The following is a 22,382-nucleotide window of genomic DNA, read 5'->3' as shown; positions in this document are numbered from 1 at the left end:
AGTTGAGGATAGGGAAGAAAAGAATTATCTAACTCCTGGGCACTGTTGTGGCTTCCAGGCATTTGAGGTTCTGGCTTTTGTATCTTCTGCATCATAGGAAATCTTTTAAATTATTCTACTGCTCCTCCTTCTTTCTCTGTAAAATGAGAATATGCTTTGGTTTAGTGCTGTGAGCAAAAAATTTCTTAGGGATTTTTGAGCTGAGGTCAGATACTGTGGGAGCATAGAGATACCTGAACAATTAACAGTTTTCCTAATAAAATGGAAATGTTGCCTTTTTATCATTCACATACTTATAATCAGGTTCTCTTAACCGCTGAGTACCCTCATATCTTCCTGCAGCTGCAACAAGTCTCTTGCTCTTCAGAGGAATGTGAAGCCATATAGGCTCAGAGGTCAAATCACACAAATGTTTCCTTCTTTACCTGTACAGACAATTGGCAAAAACTTGTTTTATTGCAGTCATTTTTTTTAATGCAGAGTTATAAAATGTTCGTAATCACACAGAGGCAATGCGAACAGTCCTGTACTTCCTAGTCCAGTGGCCAGAGTAACTTTGATCCCAGATTCATGAGCCAGAAACTATTTTCTGAAAATTGGGTCAGAACTTTTTTGCTTTCATGTATTCTCTCCATTTTATAAACATCTCTGCTCAAGATCAAATCCTCCAGGAGCCTTTCTTTAAAAAAGAAACTAAGCTGAGCACCTTAAATCTTGTAAGGTTGGTTTTCCAGCCTGTAGTATTTTCATATACTTAAAAGTGTGGACTTCAGAACTGGGACCAATATTTGAGCAGTAACCTTAAAAATGTAATGTTAAAACAGCAAGAGGGTTTGTTTCTTTTATTGGACAGTACTCAGTGTGCATTGTATGACATGAGCCTTTTTTTTTTTTTTGCTGCAGCATTGTTCTGAGAACTGATGTTACTATTTATGACCACTTCTTAGTGCCTCCTGATGGCCTGTAAGTGTTGTTCCAAAGAGAGCCTGGTATATTTGATGTATCAGCTATGTTACTGGTTCTCAGATTATTTTATTTTTTAAGGTGATCACTTTGCCAGCAGAGCCAGACAATATTAATATTCTGTCATTCTCATAATTTGTTACCCGCTGCTTTTGCAGAGTCTTCTGCAAACTCTGTGGGTAAAACTTGCCATTATCTAGTTCAATTAAACTCTTAACAGTATTGGGCCAAGAATCAATTCCTTGAGGACTTCGCTGAAAAAAGTTACACCGCTTTATAACTCACCATTAATAACTTAGTTTTGAGATTGTCATTGAACAAATCTTTAATTCATCTAAGATGCAGCCTACTAAAAGTATATAATGCTCAACTTTCTCTTACACACCTTGTGTTAAATTTGCCCCATTTTATTCTGCCAGTAATTCTTGTAAATTTGGGAAAATGAGCTTTTTTGAGGTTTCAAAAAAATTAGTTCCTCTACTGATGCCTTCATACAAGTCAAATGTTAGTAGGAAGCTGGGGTGATGTGGATCTTAGAATGCATTAGGAACTACTGATTTCAAATTGATGACTGATTCTGCTTTGTCTGTCAAAATTGTACTCAATATCGAGTTATCCTGAACTGGATTCACAATTCAGCCTTTCTGTAGATAGTGTGTCACATACTGCCTTACTATTCTGAGAAAGTTCTGTTGCTTTGGGTTGTTTAGCAAATATTTCTGAGATTGGAATTTGTCTGTGTTAATTAACCCATCATTCCACACATTTTAGACAGTTTGTTTCATTTGCTGGTGATATTAAATGTCCAGCTCACTACAGTTCCCCTTTTCCAGTTCTCCGTTTTCAGATGTGCTTATTAGCTTTGTAATCCTTAAGCATTTGGTGACAGGCTGTTGCCTGGGATTCTGAAGCAGAGACAGGTTTTTAAGAAAAGTGGTCCCTCGCTGTGTTTATTACAGAGCACAAGTATACATCATTGAAATGTTCCAGAAATAAAATGTCATAAAAAGATTCTGAAACAGAGTTGTTTGAATCATATTATATATTCTTTACACTTGAACACCTCCCCTGTTCTTATTTATACCTAGAGTGTGAACATTAGTATATTGATAATTTTGGAATATGCTCCTTGTTTGTTCTTTAGCACAACATCATGAGAGTTGACTTCCTTTTTTAGTTAGTGACTATCCTGCCATTTTCCATCTTCATCGTTATTCATTTACATTTATGCAGAGCACTTGGAGGAGCTATCACTCAGCCTCCTTGTGAAGCCATGTCTTCTGTGCATTGTGATTCTAACTCTCCTGCTAGATTCCAATACTGTTTCCCCCATGTTATCTCTGGGCTTCTTGTCCGGATCTGCTCACCTGTTCTTTGGTCTGGGCTTTTTTTCATGTTTCTGCATTTGAAAGTGATAGTGTCTTTCTCTGACCTGCCAGGGGTCCAAAGTGGATCCTAAGCAGCACAATAGAAATGGACTTTCAGTCTTCGGGTTTTGTCATTGTGATTTGGCCCACAATGGACAAAGCTGCAGAGAGGATCTTGCTTGGCTGTGGAATAGATTATGGACAGTGCAGCTAGAATGGGATGAGATTTTAGCTGCAAAGTTCAAAGAAGTGATTACTGAGCATATCTAAACTATTTATTTTTCTAGATGCTGATGAAGGGGATCAACAGGAGTTTTTGACAGTGACGGTAACTCCTGTGAGCTATTTCCATTCAGAATATTTTTAATGTGGAAGAGTAATGGTCTTTTCCTATCAGTCTCATTCTTAGTAATGTGTAATACACTTTTTGAGATGTTTTCAAGAGATTTTAAAGAGGTTCATCTTGAGGCTGGAGAACTTCAGCTTTGAAGTATGAAATGTTGGCAAAATAGTAAGTTATTAAAAAAAGGCATTGGAAAGGGAAATTATCAGGTACTTTAATACCTCTACTAACAGATCTATCAATAATGTTGACTTTTTTTTTCCCCCCACTCTCTCCCTCCTCTCCATGCTGGTAATGGAGATGGGAATTAGGAATAAAAATACACTTAAATGTACTGTGTATTAGAAACATATTTTCTACTTGTATTTTTACTATGTTTGAAAGTTTTCATACTTAACACTGATTTAAAACTTACTTTGTTTTTCAGAATATTAAGGGGATTTCTTTTCCTACTTTTGAAACAAATCTTAAGAAAAGTATTGAAATAATTTTTCCCCCAATAAGTAACTGGTATGTACCCAGACAATTACAAGATTCGTTACTCAAATATAAAAAGAAATTAAAAAAGCAATTGGAAAATAATTTCTGAGCATCCTCAGTAGAATCTACTGCATCAAACTCAATTCTCATTCGTAATGTGTCGTGTTATTTCTGTCCTGCTTGACAGATGAGAGGGCTGTTACAGTGTCTCACTTGAGGACCAAGTTTGCAGAGAATTTTCAGGTATTAAATCATATGATGGCTTTGAGCTACTAATGTGATGCCATCAAGAAAAAGGCAGTTTGAGTCTAGGATATTTCATGCAAGGTAATTTATAAAGCTGAGGAAGTATTAATGTTGGTGTACAAGGTAATGCTGAAAAATCATGAGTACTGTGAAGCGTTTGCCCGTGCAGAAGAATAAATGAAGCCAGACTGGGAGAGGTGTAGAAAAGGGCAGCTAAGATGATCAGGAAGGCCTGTTTTACGTGAGGAGATTAAAAGCGCTTGCCTTGTTTAGTCTAGCAAAATGAGGGCTGAGGAGGAATATGATTGCTTTCTGTAAATATATCAAGGGAATAAATACAGGGGGAGGGGGGAGCAGCAGGAGAGTCAGAGTGCTGTTAAAACTAAAAGATAATGTTGGCACAGGAACAAATGCATATAAACTGAGTAAATTAAGCTGGAAATTAGGAGACAGAGTCTCAAAATCAGCTGAGCCTTCTCGTAATAGTAGTTGGGAGCAAGACCAGAGTGAGCTTTAAGATGGATCTTTCTTAATTTAGGATAATGATTTGATCCGCTTGTCCAGTATGGTAGAGGAATAGGCTTCCACTCCTGTATTCTCATGGCCTTAAGACTAAAGTCTGCGAAGGAATTGGAAGCAATAGTATTGTACAGTCCTATTTTTCTTTATTCTTCTTGTTGATGGTAAATATTTTTTTTTTAATTGCTACTCCTGTGAACTTTGGGTTTCTAAAGGACAAAACTTGCTCTTTCTGTATTTGGCAATATGAGCAACCAAAAGAAAAAGTGAACATTTACCGTAAAAGCTTGCTGGTGGCTGATGGATTAGCCAAGTAGTTTTCAGCTTTCCTTCATCACTGTAGTAGCTCTGAAGAGTAAGGAAAAATATAAAGTAATAAAACATCTGTAAAGACTATATACCAATATTCTGTGATTTCTGCTGGAGTAATGAATGCAGGATTATGCCATTCCTCATAACGTATTTGAAGAAAAGACAGGCTCCCATAATTGACACAGACCGTAAACGTTGATAAATCTGATTAAATCCTTCCTTTGGGTTGCTACTGTCTGAAATGGTATAAAAGGGACAGGTAAAGGGTTAGATGATCTCCACGTTCTGTATTTTTATTTGTTAAATAACACCAGGAATACCTGGCAAGATGTGAAGCCAAGGGACTTGTGAAGCTTTTCATTTGGAGAGTTTCTGTGCCAGATGCAGTTATTTATTAAAAAATAAATTAAAAAAAAGAAATTAAAAAATTCCCACAGCAGCATCTGTTTAGCAAGGGAAAGCAGCTGTTGAAAACTCTGCAGAACCTTACCTGTGGTTGTTCCAATGGTACTGTGAAACTTTAACTGTATAGTCTTAATGTTTCATTATTACATTTCTTTCCATGATACACATAATCATGTATGTAATATATAATAGGTGTGTATAATCAGGGTCACTTAAGCTATCTAATTGGATTGCCATTTGAAAATATTTGTACTATTTAATAACTTAGATTAATCTATCTGAGATTCTAGAAAACATTTACTTTTTTGGTTTTACTTTTGAGTATCTGCATATGACACGTTTCACTTTCTTTTCTGAAGACCACACGTATGTCTCATCACATGCGCAATCTGCTAATGCCGTGTCTTTCCACTGTGCATGTGAAGGTCACAGGCCTCCTCCATGCCTTCGAAGAGAGGGCTCGCTAGCACCAGCCAGCAGGATTGAAACTGAAAACTAAGCAGATATAGGGAAACACTAAGTGAGAAGGGAAATGAATTCTCATAGGTGTCGTGGTTTAACCCAGCAGGCAGCTAAGCACGGCACAGCTGCTCGCTCACCACCCAGCCCAGCAGGATGGGGGGAGAAATTGCAGGGGGCAAGTAAAACTCGTGGGTTGAGATAAAGACAGTTTGGTAGGACAAAAGGAAGGGAATAATAAAAAATATACAGAACAAGTGATGCACAGTACAGTTGCTCACCACCTGCTAACCGATGCCCAGCCAGTTCCCGAGCCAGGGTCAGCGCCCCTTGGCCGAGTCCCCCCAGTTTATACGCTGAGCATGGCGTTATATGTAGTGCAATATCCCTTTGGCCAGTCTGGGTCAGTGTCCTGGCTGTGCTCCCTCCCAGCTTCTTGTGCACCTCCCTGCTGGCAGAGCATGGGAAGATGAAAAGTCCTTGACTTGGTATTAGCACTACTTAGCAACAACTAAAACATCAGTGTGTTATAAACATTATTCTCATACTAAATCCAAAATACAGCACTGTACCAGCTACTAGGAAGAAAATTAACTCTATCCTGGCCGAAACCAGGACAACAAGGTAGAAGGAAAATAATAGGGCTGAAATGTTTTGATATTGTTGCTCTTGTACTTAGCCCCAGACCTACTTTGAAATAACAGCAAGGATGCAAAATAACTTTTCATGCTTAAAAGAGAAAACAAAAGCAAGAATTACAGGAAGTGTTGAGAAAGCAGGGATCTACCAGAAAAATTAGTTATATGAGTCATTTAAAAACTCATCCTTTACTGTGCCTATAAATACATCTACATTCTGCACTGATCTTGTAATAAATGTAAACACAGTTTTATACATTGCAAAATTCTGACCCAGCTGTTCCACTGTGACCAGGCTTCAGCAAAATGTCTTTCATGGTTCAACTGGATGGCTTTGGTGTTTAGTGTAAGAAAATTTCAAATAACATCTAAAATAAAGTTTTTGCAGGATCTGTGCTTATGCTTAGTATGAAATATGTATGTCTGTTGCTGTGCCATTTGAGTATGTGCATGATCTATTAGTTCTTAGGTAAATGTGTGAAGTTTTGCGAACTAGAATCTTTGATATAGAAAGGAAGAGCTAGAACCAACGGAACTGGATTTCATTTTTCTTAAAATTGTGTGGATCCCTTCTGTTGTCAGATACATATATTTTTGGCACTACATTTTTTTCATTTTGTTACTATGCCTTATCTATTTAGCGTTTGTTTTTGCTATGATTTATGACAAGGTTCTCTTCTGAATGGTGCAGTTGCTTCATAGTATTTACCTTACCAGAGAAGCTGGAGGACGCAGGGTTAAGACTCTGTTGGACTAGGTGCTGCTTAACAATTTTGAATACACAGGTGTCTGTCCCAGAGACCTCCTCACACTTACTTTTTTGCTTTAAAGAGGCTGAAACCCTTTCAGGAAAAGGGGAAATAGCATCACCGTGCAACTCTTCTCTGTTATAGCAGCAGGGCTAGTCATTTAATACCTTGATTTATAACAGTGTTGTAATCTAAATAGGAAGCAGGTGGAGTTACAACTGGGTATGTTACTCTGGATATTAATGGCTTGGCTTGGCAGTGGAATTCTAAAGCTGTATATACTTTTTCTGTCTTAATTATGCATTCATTAAAAGCTTTTATACCCAACAGAATAAAGTAAATATTGTTTGATCTCTGTAGTGTGCTCCCAGACTGTAGATTTGCACAGCAGGGTCTTGATAATCTGAATAAATTGTATTTCCCCAAGGAGTTTATCTTTCAAATAAGGTCATAAAGAAATGCATTCTTTCCCCTTAGTTCTCCTTGTGCTTTTTCTGCTATTTATAACACAGAGCAGAAGAATAGAGCTATATTGTAGTCTGCTGTGTACTTGGTTATGATTAAGTCTAATTTATCAATCTGTTACATCCTTTTCTGTGGCTTGTGCAAGGCAATTATTCTTTAAAGTACAAACGAATAAAGATGGATTTGGAAGTAATTTAAATACAATGTTTATATCTATTTTTCCTGTTTGACAACTTATCATATCTCTATATTAAAATCCACCTCTGTATTAAAATATGGACAATGTCACATCATTTATTTTGAATATTGAATATTGTCATCTTTCAGATTGTTTGTTCAGAAAACCGATTTTCTTTTATGAGGGTTTTAAATGTCAGTTCATTGTTAAATTGGTTTGACATCTAAAGGTTGATACTACTGAATCAAAAGACCAGTAGTGTAGAACAATAGATTCTCTTACTTCAGAGAGGGGCAGCAGGGGGATGTATAGTAAGTAGCATGCATGGGATCAAAGATAGTTTCTTATTTTAGAAGTAGACATTGATAAATAATTTGGCCAATTTATTACATTAGTTTGAGTTTACTGTGAGATTTTAGAACTAATTCAACTGTTAGTTGTAAGATCTGTATATATAATCTTATATGTGTGTTCTTAGTCTGAATGTGTTTCAGCAGCATAACATACATCATGTTAGAAGAGATAGGATTGCTACCTTTTCCCTAATTCTCTTCAGCTCTTAGTGACAGTTCTGCTTGTGTTCCTATTTCATCCTTCAGTTCAAAAAAGATAAGCGGCTTATATTTGAAAGTTTATAAAAATGAGATTAAAAGTTTCAATAATTTACAGACGCCTGTGGTTTTTATTGCACATTTTTAAAGAATGTATGCTGCGATGCTGTACCAGAAGAAAGTTGTGCGTGACTTTTACATTTTGTAGTTGCTCTTTTAACACAATAGAACAAAATCTGTGGGAAACAGACTGCCAGAACTCTTATTCGTGACCACACCTAAATTTCATATTTAGTAACCTATTTAATTTTTAATAAAGTTTTAATTCAATGAAGGGTTTAATTTGAAAATCTATTCAAATCAGACTGAGTTGACAGTGATTGCTTTGATACTTCCTGTTGGATTTTTTTTTAAAACTAGGAGGTAAGGTTGTTTTTTTTGCAACTGACTTACCTCCTGCATATTAGTCTGATGTTTCTGAAGTCTTACCACATATGAAGAGCTAGGTTATCTGATCTGTGGTATACATCATGCAATCTCAGTGTGACATTTTTCCTCTCTAGTATCATCACAGAGACAGTAATGTATAGTACTATATAATTTTGACTTGAATATTGGTATGACAGTCTGATAAATTTCATTTGTAAAAGCTAATGCAATACTTACTGCTTTGGCTGTGAAATAGAAACCTGTAGATCAACTCCAACCTTACAAAAACAGAAACAAATGTTCCTGATTACAGGCCAAGACCAGTTTTTAAAAAAATATACTTGCAGTATTCATCAAGCAGTAAACCGTAAGTCCGGCAGGTTTAGAACCAGCAGGTTCACCTTAGTTTAGGTGAAGCATCAAAAATCATCTGAAGTTTGCCAATGAAAATAACTAAACAAATAAGCCCCCATAGTAAATAAATAAATAGACACATAAATAAATCAGCATCTGAAAGAAGTGAACACATATAGATAAAAATAAATAATAATGTAAATAAACAACTGGTGAGAGTTTATTTATCCATCCATAAGTATATTTGGCCTCTTCAACTGTATGACAGCTTTCATTAAAAAAACTTCAACTGGTATTGAACAGGAGAGTTTGGGGGATCATAAAAAATACCCAAACCAAAAATGAAGGCTTACCAATGTCTTTCAGATTTCACTGAAAATGCGAAGATTTTTCAGGGGAAGACTGCATTTGTGTGTCATATTACTGTTTCTCTCTAATGAGGAAAGATTTTACTATATTATCTTCAGTATTGTCTTCTTCTGAAGTCCACCGACAGCCATCTGTCCTTCTCCATTGACACTTAGCGGGGTTTTGAACAAGTGCACCATTCAGACTGGGAGATCATGTAACAAGCAGGAGCCTCCACAGGAATTTGATTCCGTTTCCTCCAGTACTGACTCCCCTAAGCAGGTGAAAAAAAATTCTTTCTCCACTCTCCATTGCATATGCATAAACAGCTCCACAGTCATTGGGACAGCCACCCAATTCACACGTTCAAGATGTAGTCCATAAAACATTCCAAAAAACCTCCTCTTCGCACTTTCCCATCTTCCCTGTTGCTCTGCTCTATCTGCCAGCCGTGCAGCTCATTTGACATTTACAAGATTTCTTGTCAGTTTCATTTGGTGCTGCCATTCCATCCAGCAGAGCAGTGAAAGTGAAATTGACTTAATTTAGTCTGTTTCTCTTTCCTGCTCTAGTCCCTATGTTAACTAACCAGCAAAGTGAAACTGACAAGACTTCTTGTCATTTTCACACATGGAGCTGGTCAAGGAGAAGGCGGCTGATAGGGAGCAATGCGGTAAATTGGAAGATGAAAACCAGAATTGCGAAGGGGAGAGGAAGAGAGGTGTGAGCGTACAGCAAGAACAGAGAAAACGGGTAAACATGCTTATTTCCCAGACGTCCTGGGTGCTTTTCTCTAATACGGATGAATTCTTGGCCTCTCCCCTAAAGAGCATATGGCCTAGAATAGCAGTAGTTAGCTGTCCAGACGCTAAGTTACGAGGGATGCCAAGTTGAAAATGTTAGCCTGTAAATATACGTTATCTCTACCAGGATGGAAAAAACTTCCTGCCCAGAGTTACTGTAGCTTTTGTCTCTGCAGATTTTCTGCTCCTAGAAGGAGGGGGAGAAAGAATACGAGGCCAACATCCACTACAGTGGTTGGGGAACAAAGGGTCTATTTGTTCATTGAAGATAAGTTTATATAAATGCAGCTCAGCATCTCTTATTGTGTGAGGTTTCATGGAACTAAAAGTCATACTACACAGGTGCTCTAGCTCAATTAAAACAGTAAATAATGAATAAACAATTGCTTTGCAACAAATCATTATAGTTAACGTACATTTTTTTAATCCACTTGTTAACTCCTGTGAGCTCTTGTCATACAGTGTGAATCATACCAGTTTATTATTCTATGCACTAATCCGTACTTCTTAGAGATGCATGTGTAACCTTAGCAGTTGCAATATAAATTAGTACTATCATATATATTTGCATATGCACTAGTAACATTTACACATATATTTTGAATGAGGCTATGTTAATTAATTTTAAGTTATATTGCCTTCCTTCTTCACAGCTACAAAAGGACAATCTTTTTTCATTATCTGAAAACCTGTGGGGATTTTTGTTCTCTGTTGTTTTGTTGGTTTTTTTTCTGAGACATATTTTGTTTGCTTCACCCATTTAGGAATTAAATAGTTTTAATTACTTGGACCTGTATAAGCTTGCGGACCTCTTCAACCTCACTTTGTTGGAGAATGCAGTGGTTGACTTCTTAGTAAAACATCTCTCTGAGCTATTGAAGAGTCATCCTGAAGAAGTCCTGGCACTTCCATACTGTCTTCTTCGAGAGGTTTTTAAAAGTGATAGACTCACTTCACTCAGTGAAGAACAAATCTGGCAGGTAAGGAGATTGGTGAACAAGCAGAATGTGTGATACTCTATAAACCATAGCAGTAATCTGTTGTTTTAAAACCCTGGAGCAATCTTGAGGGAGAATAAGCACTTGAGCAAAAACTGTGAATAACAACTGAGGGAAATTTTTAAATGAAATTCAAAAAATGTTGTGTTGTGTTAATGCAATTAGTTTGTTTGAAAAAGAAATTTGTCTTATTGCTTGTGTTACTGAGATATGGCCGGAGATTTTTTTCTTCTGGATCCACCTTTGTCAGTGGGAAGAGATGTCTGATGCATGCAACCCAATTATCACTGCCTCTGGTGTGAGGCTAGTGCCGCAAGTCTGGCAGCAAACCTGCTTCTGCAGTCTCTCCCGTTCACTTCAGACAAACCTCACTGTGTAACTTCAGTCATTTAAGTTGTTTAGGCTACTACAGCTGACTGCCTGAAGCAAATTAGAGAATCATCACACAGACTGCTCTGCTCAGAGATGAGTGGAAGCTTCGGTGGAAGGTTTGTGGCAAGAAGCGGGAGGTGGCAATAATTTTCTTTAAAAAATCTGGCTCTAGAAAAGGACCAGGTTACTAGCTATAGAATATTAACAAAATAAAATCATTATGTTGTGACCTTTAGTGTGGAGGGGGTGAGGTGGGAAACCTAATATGAAAAAACAAATAGCCTATAAAGAGAAACACAAAAACTAAAACAAAATCTATCCTTGGAAACATTCCCATCATATGTCTGTAAAAATTGCAATTCATGACATAGTGGAAGGAAATCTCTATAACACTGGTTGCCCGAACACTTCTTTCTGTTTCCCTTTTGCTGTCATGTCTTATAGAAGGAAAGTATTTCAGGGTATTGCAAGGTAGAATGTAACTTCCTAAAAAGAAAGCAAAGGTTTCTTTCAAGGAAGTAGGTGTTATCTTGGTCCAACAGAGAAGACAGAGAATCAGAAGATTGCTTTGTATTTCAGTCCCTGTTATTTATCTACTTACCTTTTGGATTATTCTAAGGAAATAATTTCATCCATATGCCATTGTTTTGTCAAAGTGTAAAATGTGTGTTCATCTGTGGGGCACTTCATGTTCTGTAGATGAATAACATCATGCAGGAACAAAATACTTATTCTTAAAAAATAAAAATGTCTAGTTAAGCTCTTGAAACCACAAAGACAGTATGTAGATGTAACTTAACCCTTCGGTCTGATAACTGCCATATTTGTTTCCAAAGCTTTGAGGCTTTAGATTATGGAGTATTTTACAAACATGATATTTTCTGCAAATACTGATATAAAGTTAGACTCTCTCCTGTCCTAGACTCTGGAAGATGTCTGTACAACAGAACTTGCAGCACACTGCCCGTTATGGTGGGTTGGGTTTGGTTTGGTTTGGGTTCTTCAGGCATGGTACTCTGGAATCCTAGCCCATCTTCCCTTTATCAGAAAAGGTTTTGATGTACAAGTGCATATATGGGGCATGGCTGATTTGCCATATTGGGTTTTATCTTCATTTCTCTTGCAGGCTCAGTGAAATCTCCTAGCTACGTGCTTGGGGATACTTTTGCTAGGAAAGTATCCCACAGAACGCCATACAAGTACAACTTAACGTCAGCTCAGTGATAAGCAAGCATATACAGGGTAATATGCCCTCTGCAACCTGCTGAAGCACAGCTTGTGAAGTGGGAGTTTTTAAATCTTGTGTCGCCGTCCTGTCTTGCAGGAAGAACTTGGAAATAATTTTCATAATTGTGCACATTCATGAGGCAAATATGACAAAGCTTCCGTCTCTGTTGCAGGGTCATACAGGGGAGAGATACTTATAGGTAATATGCTGCTTTTTGAGTGACAACAAACTCCACACTGTCCATTTAAGTGTTATCATAATTGCCTCTCTAAAGGTTGCTAATGCTGTTCCGAAGAATTTTTTTAAACTAGTTTTCCGCCGCAGGCAAAATGTGCGTGTGTCTTTTTAATTCAGTCTATACAACTAGCAGTAAATATATATTTATAAATATTCCAGGTCCTCAGAATGAATTAAAAGACACATATAAATATTTACTAATTTAGGCATTCAGAAGGCAATAAGGAACTGTTTTTTTGCTTTATCTTAGTAAATAAGTAATTCCCTCATAGTCAACCCAATAGAAGAAAATCAAATCAGACCAGCTATATTGCCTCAAGTGTAGTTAAGTTCATCATTTTTGCTAAGGTTATAGTGGTAATGCAATATACCATGGAAGAATCTAATATTCAGCCCAGGGTGAAGATTGGGTATGCCAGAGGATTAGTGTCAGGGTGCTTTATAGAAGTGAAACTTGATGGACAGGCTGGAGACAGATCTACAGAATCTCATTAAATTGCTGAATTGTTCATTACTGAGCACTCTCACTGTAATAAAGTGCTCATTGACTTTGACAAATCCCCATCCCATGTCTTAAGGAAGAACAGCAAAGCAAGAGGTGTTGGGGAAGCTGGAGGAAATTGGCACAAAGTGGGGCAGATAATAGAAAAGCTGATGGGGGATGCTACCATTTGATTTGTCTGTCTTACCTGTGACTAGTGTGGCCTCCTGCGCACACACATGCATGCATGTTACAGCGATATGAATTCAGCGTGTCTGCAAGGCACCTTTACTAGTAGGGCTCCCATGGAGCCCTAAGGACAAATTAAACCTTCCCTCAGAGCCCTAGGGACAAATTAAACCTTCCCTCAGAAGATCTCTGGGAAGGGTGCCACTGTTTCAGAGCACAAATATTTTCACTAGTTTAAATTTCTTATGTCCACTGGGGGATTCGATCCTCATGCACATAAAGACTAAGGCAGTTATTTTAATGCATCGAAACGTGTACACAGATTGATGCTTGAATGTCATTTAAACTGAAGTGACTACAGCTTGTATCTGGCACATTTTGGATTTTTGTTAGACTACCAATTCACAGTTGCCCAGTTCTAGTGAATATGGTGAAATTTAATCTTGAACAAACCAAATTTGAGAAAGTTAGACAAGAATATTAATGTCAGTATACTAGGATGTGGATTAATGTAGAGTACTACAGTATGTCCTGTTGACTCTTACAGGAAGAAAAATGTGACTTCCAAACCAGAGTAAAGTGGACAAACTAAGTGGTTCATTCCTCTTTATACCTCTTAAAATCTTATGGAACTCTTTGGCCTAATGTAGGTGTCTTATTTTTAGTGGAGACAATAGACAAGGAATATAATGATGTATTTCTTAAACAAAGAAACAACAAAAAGACCTCCAGAAAACCTCCATAGGCTGTGAAACTGGAGCAATTTACTAGCCTCCATCATTAGGGTTTTTTTTTTTTTGCAAGGCTAAGCCAGTAACAACAATTATTAGGTTGCATAGGATTTGTTTTCATATTGATTTTTTACATTTTACTAGCTTGTGATATTATGAAATATTATTTTGTATATATGGAATGTATGATTTGTCAGTTGCATTAAAATGTGAGTAAACTTAAAGCAGTGACATGGAAGAAAGGATTAAATAAAAAAATGAAGAAAACCAAGGAAGAATCCTGAAGTTGGAGGAGGAAAAAAGCAAATTCTTTGGTATTTTTCCTCTTCATCATGAGCTGTGCAGCATGCTTTTTTTCACAGGAAAAAGTCATGATGAGGACATAAATGTCGAGTTTATCATGAGGTGAAAAGTGAATCTTTTCTTAATTGGCCATTACTAGAAAGGCTCATTGGCTCTACTTTAAGGAAGCAGATGAATTCCTTCCCTTGATAATAAAAAAGGTAACCAACCCTATACAACAGAACATGTTCTCAGAGATATCTGGCAGTAGAAGGCTTCTTGTCGGAACCCTAGCAAGTAGAAAGCAAGCCAAAGAGTTAAGTAATAAACTGATGTTAGCCTTAGCTATAGTATGGTTACGCCTTATCAAATTCATTATTAAAAACTTCAGTGTCATGAGGCTTAAATGTTCATATTTCAAGGATCATATGGATAGTATGATCCTAACATGAGATCAGTATAAATTAGTTTCTTCCTTCTCTGCTACTGGTTAAGTAGCTTGTTAAAGGGTATATTTTTTTTAAACAGCTAACATCAAAAATAGATCAATTTTAATATTTGCCAATGTTTCTTCTGAAATTAAGGTTAATATTTTTTTCTTGTTTTTTTTACTTTGCCGTGCAACTCAGTTTCTTGGTAATCAACTGATAAGCTAGCAAGCAAGGAAAATTGGTAGATAAATCAGCATGAGTAGTTTACTCAGCTAGAAAGCATGCAACTATGTCATGTCTTTTCCAGGGCTAGGCTCTCAGGGCATTCCAGCCCTGTTCACTTCTTTGTGTGCAACTTGTGAACTTGTGTTCATAAAGCAGATATTCCACATGTGAAAGTATAGCAAAAGTTATTCCTTCTGTTACTGTGGACGGGATGTGCAAAATCAGTTTTTGGTCCCTGTATTAGAGAATTGTCTTTGCTTAGATAAATAGAAGAATAAAAGACAGGAAGACTACAGTGCTATGGGTCAATATGAGTTGTTAAGCATCTATTTTGTAAAAATAATAAATGTATAAATCAAATTTTCTTATTACAGTCCTGTAAGGGAGAGTAAAGTGCCCTATTTTCAACTGCCTTTTCTTACACCTGAACTCCATTTTGAATCTCCTGGTGGTATTTATGGAGGGCCGAAAGTATTCTCCAGCAGAAATCCCACAGAGTTTGGGGCTGTTGGAAATTTTGCAGTGTACGCATTACAGCAGGCTGTTAGATCGGAACAGTTCTATGCTGAAGACAGGCCCACAGACCTTTTCCGTACACCTCCACTGATGCCCACATTTTCCTATACAGAACAGCAGTTTCTAAAGTAGGTTGTCATGTTCCAGTACAAGCTTGCTATTCCTTCAGTGCAGTACTTGATTTTTTTTTTCTGTCAGTCTTTTGATTCTACAGAGCAATTTTTAATACAGAGAGAGCAAAATTCATGTTTCTCAGGGGTATATCTATGTTTTGTTGAAATGTGGACTAAGTGCCTTGCTAAATGTGAACTTAAGTTTTACTGCAAAACAAGTAGCGATATAAAATAGTAAGTGAAGGCAAGCATCTTGGTAATCAACATTGTGTTTAAAAAATATATTAGCCTTTCACTGTTCAAGAAATAAGCTTAAGTGCTCTCTTGGGCAATAAGTGAAATCATGTCTGGTGGTCTAATGCTCATCCCTAATGAGTATTTAGCCTGAGCAGAAAACCACCACACTAAAACATGGCTGTCAGCCTCTCATCAAGAGGGGCATAGGAGAGAAAAAAGAATTTGATGCATATCAAGACCAAGGTGAATTGGTGAGGCTATATAAGAATATTAGCTTATTGCACATGTGTATTTTGCTGTGTTTTCATCCCCTTTTTAGTATCCTTTTCATGAGTCATCTATGTAAAAGTGCAAAGAACCACCCTTGAATCCCAGTATCCACTGTGCCAGATCTGTGATGGTTGCACTGTGTATCATGACTAGCTGCAAGCAAGAATACATAGTTATCCTCAAGTAAAAATGAAGTGAAAACATAACCTATGATAGGATGTAGGTTTCCTTTTCCTAAGGCTAATCCTCATAATCGCAGGTACCTCACCTGAATTGATGGTGTGCAATGCTAATATTCCTTGTGGTCTCTCCAGACTATTTGTATTGGATTCATTTTTACAAACATAGGCATGTACAGCATTTTTGGTAGGATATCCATGATATGTAGGCCAAATTTGCAGTTGTGACATAGGATCCACAAGGAGATCAGTGTCTTCCAGAGCTGGAGCCTAGGCAAGGTAGATGGAGGCTACCGTGGATCGAGGCAGTGGATATAGGCATCTGAATCTTATACTCCGCTCTGCTGATGTCCTCAGGTCACATGCATTTTTCCTGATATAATTTCTGCATCATTTGTAATAGTAATGACATTTTGGCTTATAGTGAAAATGAATGCTGCCCCTGTTTGGCACTGTCACCTTACTTTATGAAACACCTTCCCACTTTGTCTGCCTTAGCTAAAATCTAATGGGCTCTTTACCTTGTCCTTTACAGTAAAGTTTTGTGAACTTTAATATGCTTTTGTTCTGAACTTTTGAAAGTTTCTGCCTGTTGTTTCTTGAATGTTAGGTAATCTTGTTACCGTCATTTATGAAGTATAGCAGTATAGATAGGGATTTTCTACATTAAAACTAGGTTTGTTAGGAGCAACTACGTGCTCTTCTAATTTTCTTTTTGATACATGTCAGTTCCAATCAGAAAACTTGATTATTTTGCTGCTATTGCTGTGAGCAATAGAGAAATTGCTGGAGGGCATTACTTTTGCCTCAGTGTCCTACAGTAACATTGCCTTACCTTATTTATCCCAGATTGACTTCAGAACTGCACAGAGCATCACACCAGTATTTAGGAAGGCTGCTGTGCCCACAGCTCTTGAATTTAGGTCACTTTTTCAGCTAAGCAATGGATATGTGCTTTGAGTTAGAAAGCCAAAAGGAGGACACCAAGGTGTGCACACAGCAAGACCGCTTCTGTGATACTGAATTCTGCATTTAAATTAGTCTGTTATGGTGGGGTTTGTGGTGACTGTTATGCTCTTCGTTGACCGTTACGCGCCGACCTATTATATTAATACACAGGTACACGGTTAGACAAAAGAAAGCTGCTTAGGCTATAGTGTTGTGAAAGCCAGGCGTAGTTGGAAATACACATTACTTTAATTTTTAAGTTAAATTAAAGAAGCAACGTAGATAAAGTCTAAAACCCGCAGATACCACAGATGACCAAATGAGGCAGTCCACTGTTACTATCTTCCATTAGTTAACTTCCAGAAGTTAACATATTCCACTCAGAGATACAAGTGTTATTAATCTCTACTCTTTCAACATCCCAGTAAAGCTGTTTCTGATGGGTTTAAGCTTGTCAAAAATGATAGAAAATGAGAAGCTCTTTTGAGGATTCCCATCTCTTTATTTCAGTAAGTCTTCCTTTGGGAGCTGGTGGAAGCATTACCTCTATTTATAACTATAGAGCCAAAGAAGACGAAGAAAGGAAATTGAATTCCAGGTTGTCTGAAGCCATACAAATTGTCATCAATACATTAGGATCCAAGTTTTGGGTTTAAGTGCTTCCACCTATACCTAAACTAAATGTGTAAAGTTAGATGAAGCAAATTTGTGCCCATATGTCTAGACCTACTGTTAAATGGTTGCAGTTCAGCGTGACTGCTGAGATCTGACCAGCTGTTGTCTCTTGCTATCACTCCTGCCCCAGGACCAGGACAGTAGTGGCTCCAGGAGGGTGAAGAGGCAAGGAGATGGAAAAGCAGTGACATGTGCACCTCCTTGCTACTGCAACAGGGAGACCCTTGGATGTGTGAGTGAGCTGCAGAGCGGGGGGTTTCATTGCCTCATGACAAAGGGATTCCTTATACTCCTTTGATCACTTTGGACTCCCTTGTGCCAGGGAGAAATAGAAACAATTATGACAAATACATTTGTCAAAAAGATCTTAAGAAGCCTTGCTGTAAAGTGGCTTCCAGGCTAGAGGTCTATGTGGGATAGTCATGACAGATGGAAAGATCACAGTCTTGGAAGTGAGAATCTGTGCTGAAAAGCCTTCAAACTGCTCCTTTAGGGTGGAGCCTATTTTAATGTTTGTGTGAAACTGTATAGGTCTGAAGTTTATGAAGTTGATCTTTTAGCAGTTGCAGTTTCAGTTTGCTTCAGATATGATTTAGTCAGTTTAATAAATTGATGTTTGTTTTAATCTTGTAGCAGGGAAGCTCTTCCCAATTCAAGAGAGATGTTTGGGATCTTAAATGCAAATTTCAAACATGGCTCTAAGTGTTTAAGTCAATTTTAAAAAGAAGTAACTTTCTGAGGACAATTAGTTGATTTTGAAAAATTAACTCATTCCTTAAAAATAGTATGAGTCCTGCGTTAATCTGAAACCCATCACATGGGGATTAAAGACTGAATCAGAGCCAATAAAATTGACATCATTAAGAAGATGTGATTTAATTAAAAGGGAAATTAAACTATTTTGGCCTTAAAAAAGCTGAGTGAGCTTCTGTTAGTGTACTTGTTTGTTCTTTTTGTATTTAAAAAGAGAATGGGGAAAAAAAATCCTTATGTGAAAAATCAGCTTTCAGCTGAAATACCAACTTCTAAAATATATGTGTGTGTATGTTGTTATGCTGAGGGACATTCCTCATGGGATTTGAGAAAACAGAAGTAGATTGTCTGCTGACAGGAAAAGGTCTAACTGTTCCCACAGTTGATATTAGTGGGCCCGTTCGTGTTAAAATGGGGTTCCAGTACCACTTTGGAGTTGAAGAATCGGGCTCACTAACGTGTGACATGGACTTCAGTGGCTAGTGTTTGATAACTGCGGTGGTGAAGTGGCTGGGAGAAAGTAGGGGACATTCAGACAGCTTTTGCCTGTGAGACCCAGAAGGGTTAAGTTGACACTGTCCTTGTCAGAGGGCTTAGTTGGTTCATTAAAATAGTAAAGCAGAACAAAGCAGAAAGAAAGTTCTGGTAGTAACAGTGCGGGTTAAAAAACACCAACACACACACACACACACCCCCCCCTTCCCAGTGATTTCACTTGGAAAAATTGACCTCGGTCATTTTGTAATAACATGGCATGTTGAGAGCATACATATATATAAACTAAGCAGAGTATGTACTTTGATGTACATTTTTGTGTGTGACCTAAGATATTAATGACATACAAGTCCTGTATAGCTGGTGTCAAGATTGTTAAAGAAAATGATAGATTTTTATGTGATTTGTTGGATTTGCCTATTAAGTCCGTGGGAAATTATACCCTAACAATAGGGAAGAAAGGAATAGGAATCGTTCTACATTCAAGAACCATTTAGACTAATTTTCACAGAACTGAATTGCATTTTTATAGAATTTTGTCGATTTTGTGCCTATTTCATTCTCTAACAATTTTTACTCATGAAAACCGGTAGATTCCTGTCTCCATAGAGAGCCACTATACTTCTAAAATATATTTCAAGGGGAAAAATAACAAGGGAGGAGTAGCAATAAAAACAATGTGTATCAGATAGTGAAAGATTGTAATTTCCACTTATAATTACATACCGGCAACTTACTTTAATGCTAAGCGTGACTATGTAAAGTTTCAGTGCATTTAATGTTGGCCTGAATGTTTCCTCTAAAAATAAAAAAGAACAATTCTAGATTTTAAAAGGGAGGCTGATGTGGGGGGGATTTCTCTTCTACCTCCCACACGCTCTGTCTTCGCCGTCTGAGAAAAGAGAAATGCTATCCTAAACGTTGATCTCCTTAAACTGAAATCAAATCACAGTTAAGAGTCCTAGTTAGACAGCTGAGCTTATGAAGAGATAAGCATCTGTTCATTGCAACTTCAGAAACGCTTATCAGGGATAAAGCACCTAGCAGTGTTGGTTTTACCATCACCACAAATGATGAAGGGTCCAGACTTGAACATTTTGTGATGAGTTAGAAAATGGATGGCAAGAAGTTGTTACCTCAGAGCTTCTTGCCATTTGATCCAGTTATTAAAGAGAGGCAGATGGGTCTGTAGGTTTTAGGAACATATGAAGCTATGTTTTAGGAAAATGGATGGCAAGAAGTTGTTACCTCAGAGCTTCTTGCCATTTGATCCAGTTATTAAAGAGAGGCAGATAGATCTGTTAGGGTCGGTAGGTTTTAGGAACATATGAAGCTACGTTTTAGGAATGTTTATGGTGGAGGAGGGGCTTCCTTGTTGTTTGTAATTATAGTTATGACTGGACCTGTCTGAAAGCAAAAAGCGAGGTTCTGTCTTCAGATGTCATATTTTGGGTTTGGTTTTATTGCTTTGGTTTGCTCTGGATACAAGCGAGGTTCTGTCTTCAGATGTCATATTTTCGGTTTTGGTTTGCTCTGGATAAATTGTCACCCTCCACACCCCTTTCTGATGATCTTGTTAAAACAAAATTTACTTTGATTGCAGGAGTAAGTAGAGCCTTTCTGGTGTGATCAAGCCCAGCTCATTTATTTCATTTGTGTATGCTTCCAGGTGTGATATCATTGCAGTGCACAGGAAAAAAAGAGTGGTTGTCAGTAGTAGGGTAGCTGTAAAATCCATTGCAATAGGGACTACATACTAGCTCATACATGTTTTAAACACATGATTGTACATATGGAGTGTCATTGCTGGGGTTGCACTGAGCCTTGCTTGTTCCTTCCATCATAGCAGAAGAATGAGTTAGGTACATGTTGTAGTTTAACCCCAGCCAGCAACTAAGCACCACACAGCCGCTCGCTCACTCCCTCACGGTTGGATGGGGGAGAGAATCGGAATAGAGGCAGTTTAATAGGTAAAGCAGAAGCCGCACACACAAGCAGAGCAAAACAGGGAATTCATTCACCGCTCCCCACGGGCAGGCAGGTGTTCAGCCATCTCCAGGGAAGCAGGGCCCCATCACACGTAATGGTTTCTTGGGAAGACAGATGCCATAACCCGAATGTCCCTCCACATCTTCCTTCTTCTTTGTCCCAGCTTTATATACTAAGCATGACATCATATGATATGGAATATCCCTTTGGCCAGCCTGGGTCAGCTGTCCTGGCTGTGTCCCCTCCCAGCTCCCCGTGGAGGAGGAGGAAGACCTTCAGCCTTCTCGCTCGCAGGCCCACATGAAAAGCCAGACAGTCCTTGACTGCTTAGCAACAACCCAAAGCATCAGCATGTTATCAACATTTTCTCTTCTCAAGTCCAAAACATGGTCTCATACTAGCTTCTCTCAAGAAAATCAACTCTGTCCCAGCTGAAACCAAGACAGTACAAGAAGTACATTTGTACATCTGCCTTTGTAGAGAAGCTGCAAATGACTGTAAAGGAAGCTACTCCTTAGTTTGAGAACTTCATCACACAAGATCACACTTCTCTTGAAGCACGCTACAGGATAGTTTTGTCTTTGCTCCTCCGAGAAGGTTAAGAAATAATGCAGTGGTTTATTGCCTGTATGGAGACGTACTTTTCAGCTGCAAAAATATCTCAAATCGTTTTGTCAGATGATATGTAGGAATCTGTTTTGTCCTCAGTTTCTGATACCTGCATCTCACCGGGCTTCTTTCTGTGGCATGGAGCACAAAAATCTCCACAGGGTTTTGGTAGTGGGGTAAAGAGACTCAGTTGTGGACAGCTTGAGGAGACAGAAGGTTTTGATTATGTGTGAGCTGTACCATTGCTGTCTTCTGTCATACCACTTAATTTTTCTCTCTCTTAGTTCCCATGTTGGGAAAATGGTTGAAATATACACTTCTTCCAGAGAAGAGCTCAAGTTTAACTGCTTATAAATTGCTTTGAGATACTTGGAAGGAAAGTGCTATATAATTTTGAAGTTCAGATTCTGCAGAAGGTGTAAAATGGCAAACTTCCATGAGCTGTGTTAATTTACAACAGCTGAGAGTTTACCTTCTGTCCCTACCTTACTTTCCTTCGAGCTCGAGTAGATGAAAAGTTTAGCTTTTCCATTATAGCAACTCTTTGCTTTAATATATGATTCATTACCATATATAATGTTATGTATTAATATAGTTCAGCTAGCCTTTTGTAAAGCTGATTTTTGATCACAGTCATTTTATTGCAAGTCTAAAAAGCTGGAATAGGTTTATTGAGGTTAGTCAGTGTCTTCTAGGTAGGCTTCTGTCTAGTCTTGTTTCCAGTAAATATAAAAAATGGCAAAATAAATGCATTGGATGAAGTGTGTAAAAGAAGTGAATATAGTTTTGAAAAGTGTACACTTTATTCTTAACTG

At 37.8% G+C, this 22,382-nt stretch overlaps 1 protein-coding gene across 5 annotated transcripts in view; it reads left to right on the top strand.

Annotated features, from left to right (window-relative positions):
* The window catches only part of KLHL32 (kelch-like family member 32), a 95,812-nt gene that overhangs the window by 46,170 nt on the left and 27,260 nt on the right, over positions 1–22,382 (top strand). For 4 of the 5 annotated variants that reach the window (XM_010288511.1, XM_010288510.1, XM_010288509.1 and 1 more), the window contains one exon: positions 10,374–10,589. The exons of the other annotated variant lie outside the window; for it this stretch is intronic. In XM_010288511.1, the coding sequence (XP_010286813.1) occupies positions 10,374–10,589 (216 nt within the window). The remainder of the gene's footprint in view (positions 1–10,373; positions 10,590–22,382) is intronic. 5 annotated transcript variants of the gene reach the window in all.

This window comes from Phaethon lepturus, unplaced genomic scaffold (genome assembly GCF_000687285.1).
Source record: "Phaethon lepturus isolate BGI_N335 unplaced genomic scaffold, ASM68728v1 scaffold3696, whole genome shotgun sequence".
Lineage (NCBI taxonomy): Eukaryota > Metazoa > Chordata > Aves > Phaethontiformes > Phaethontidae > Phaethon > Phaethon lepturus.
Note: the sequence above shows the minus strand (reverse complement) of the source record. Positions and strands in the feature narration are given on the sequence as shown.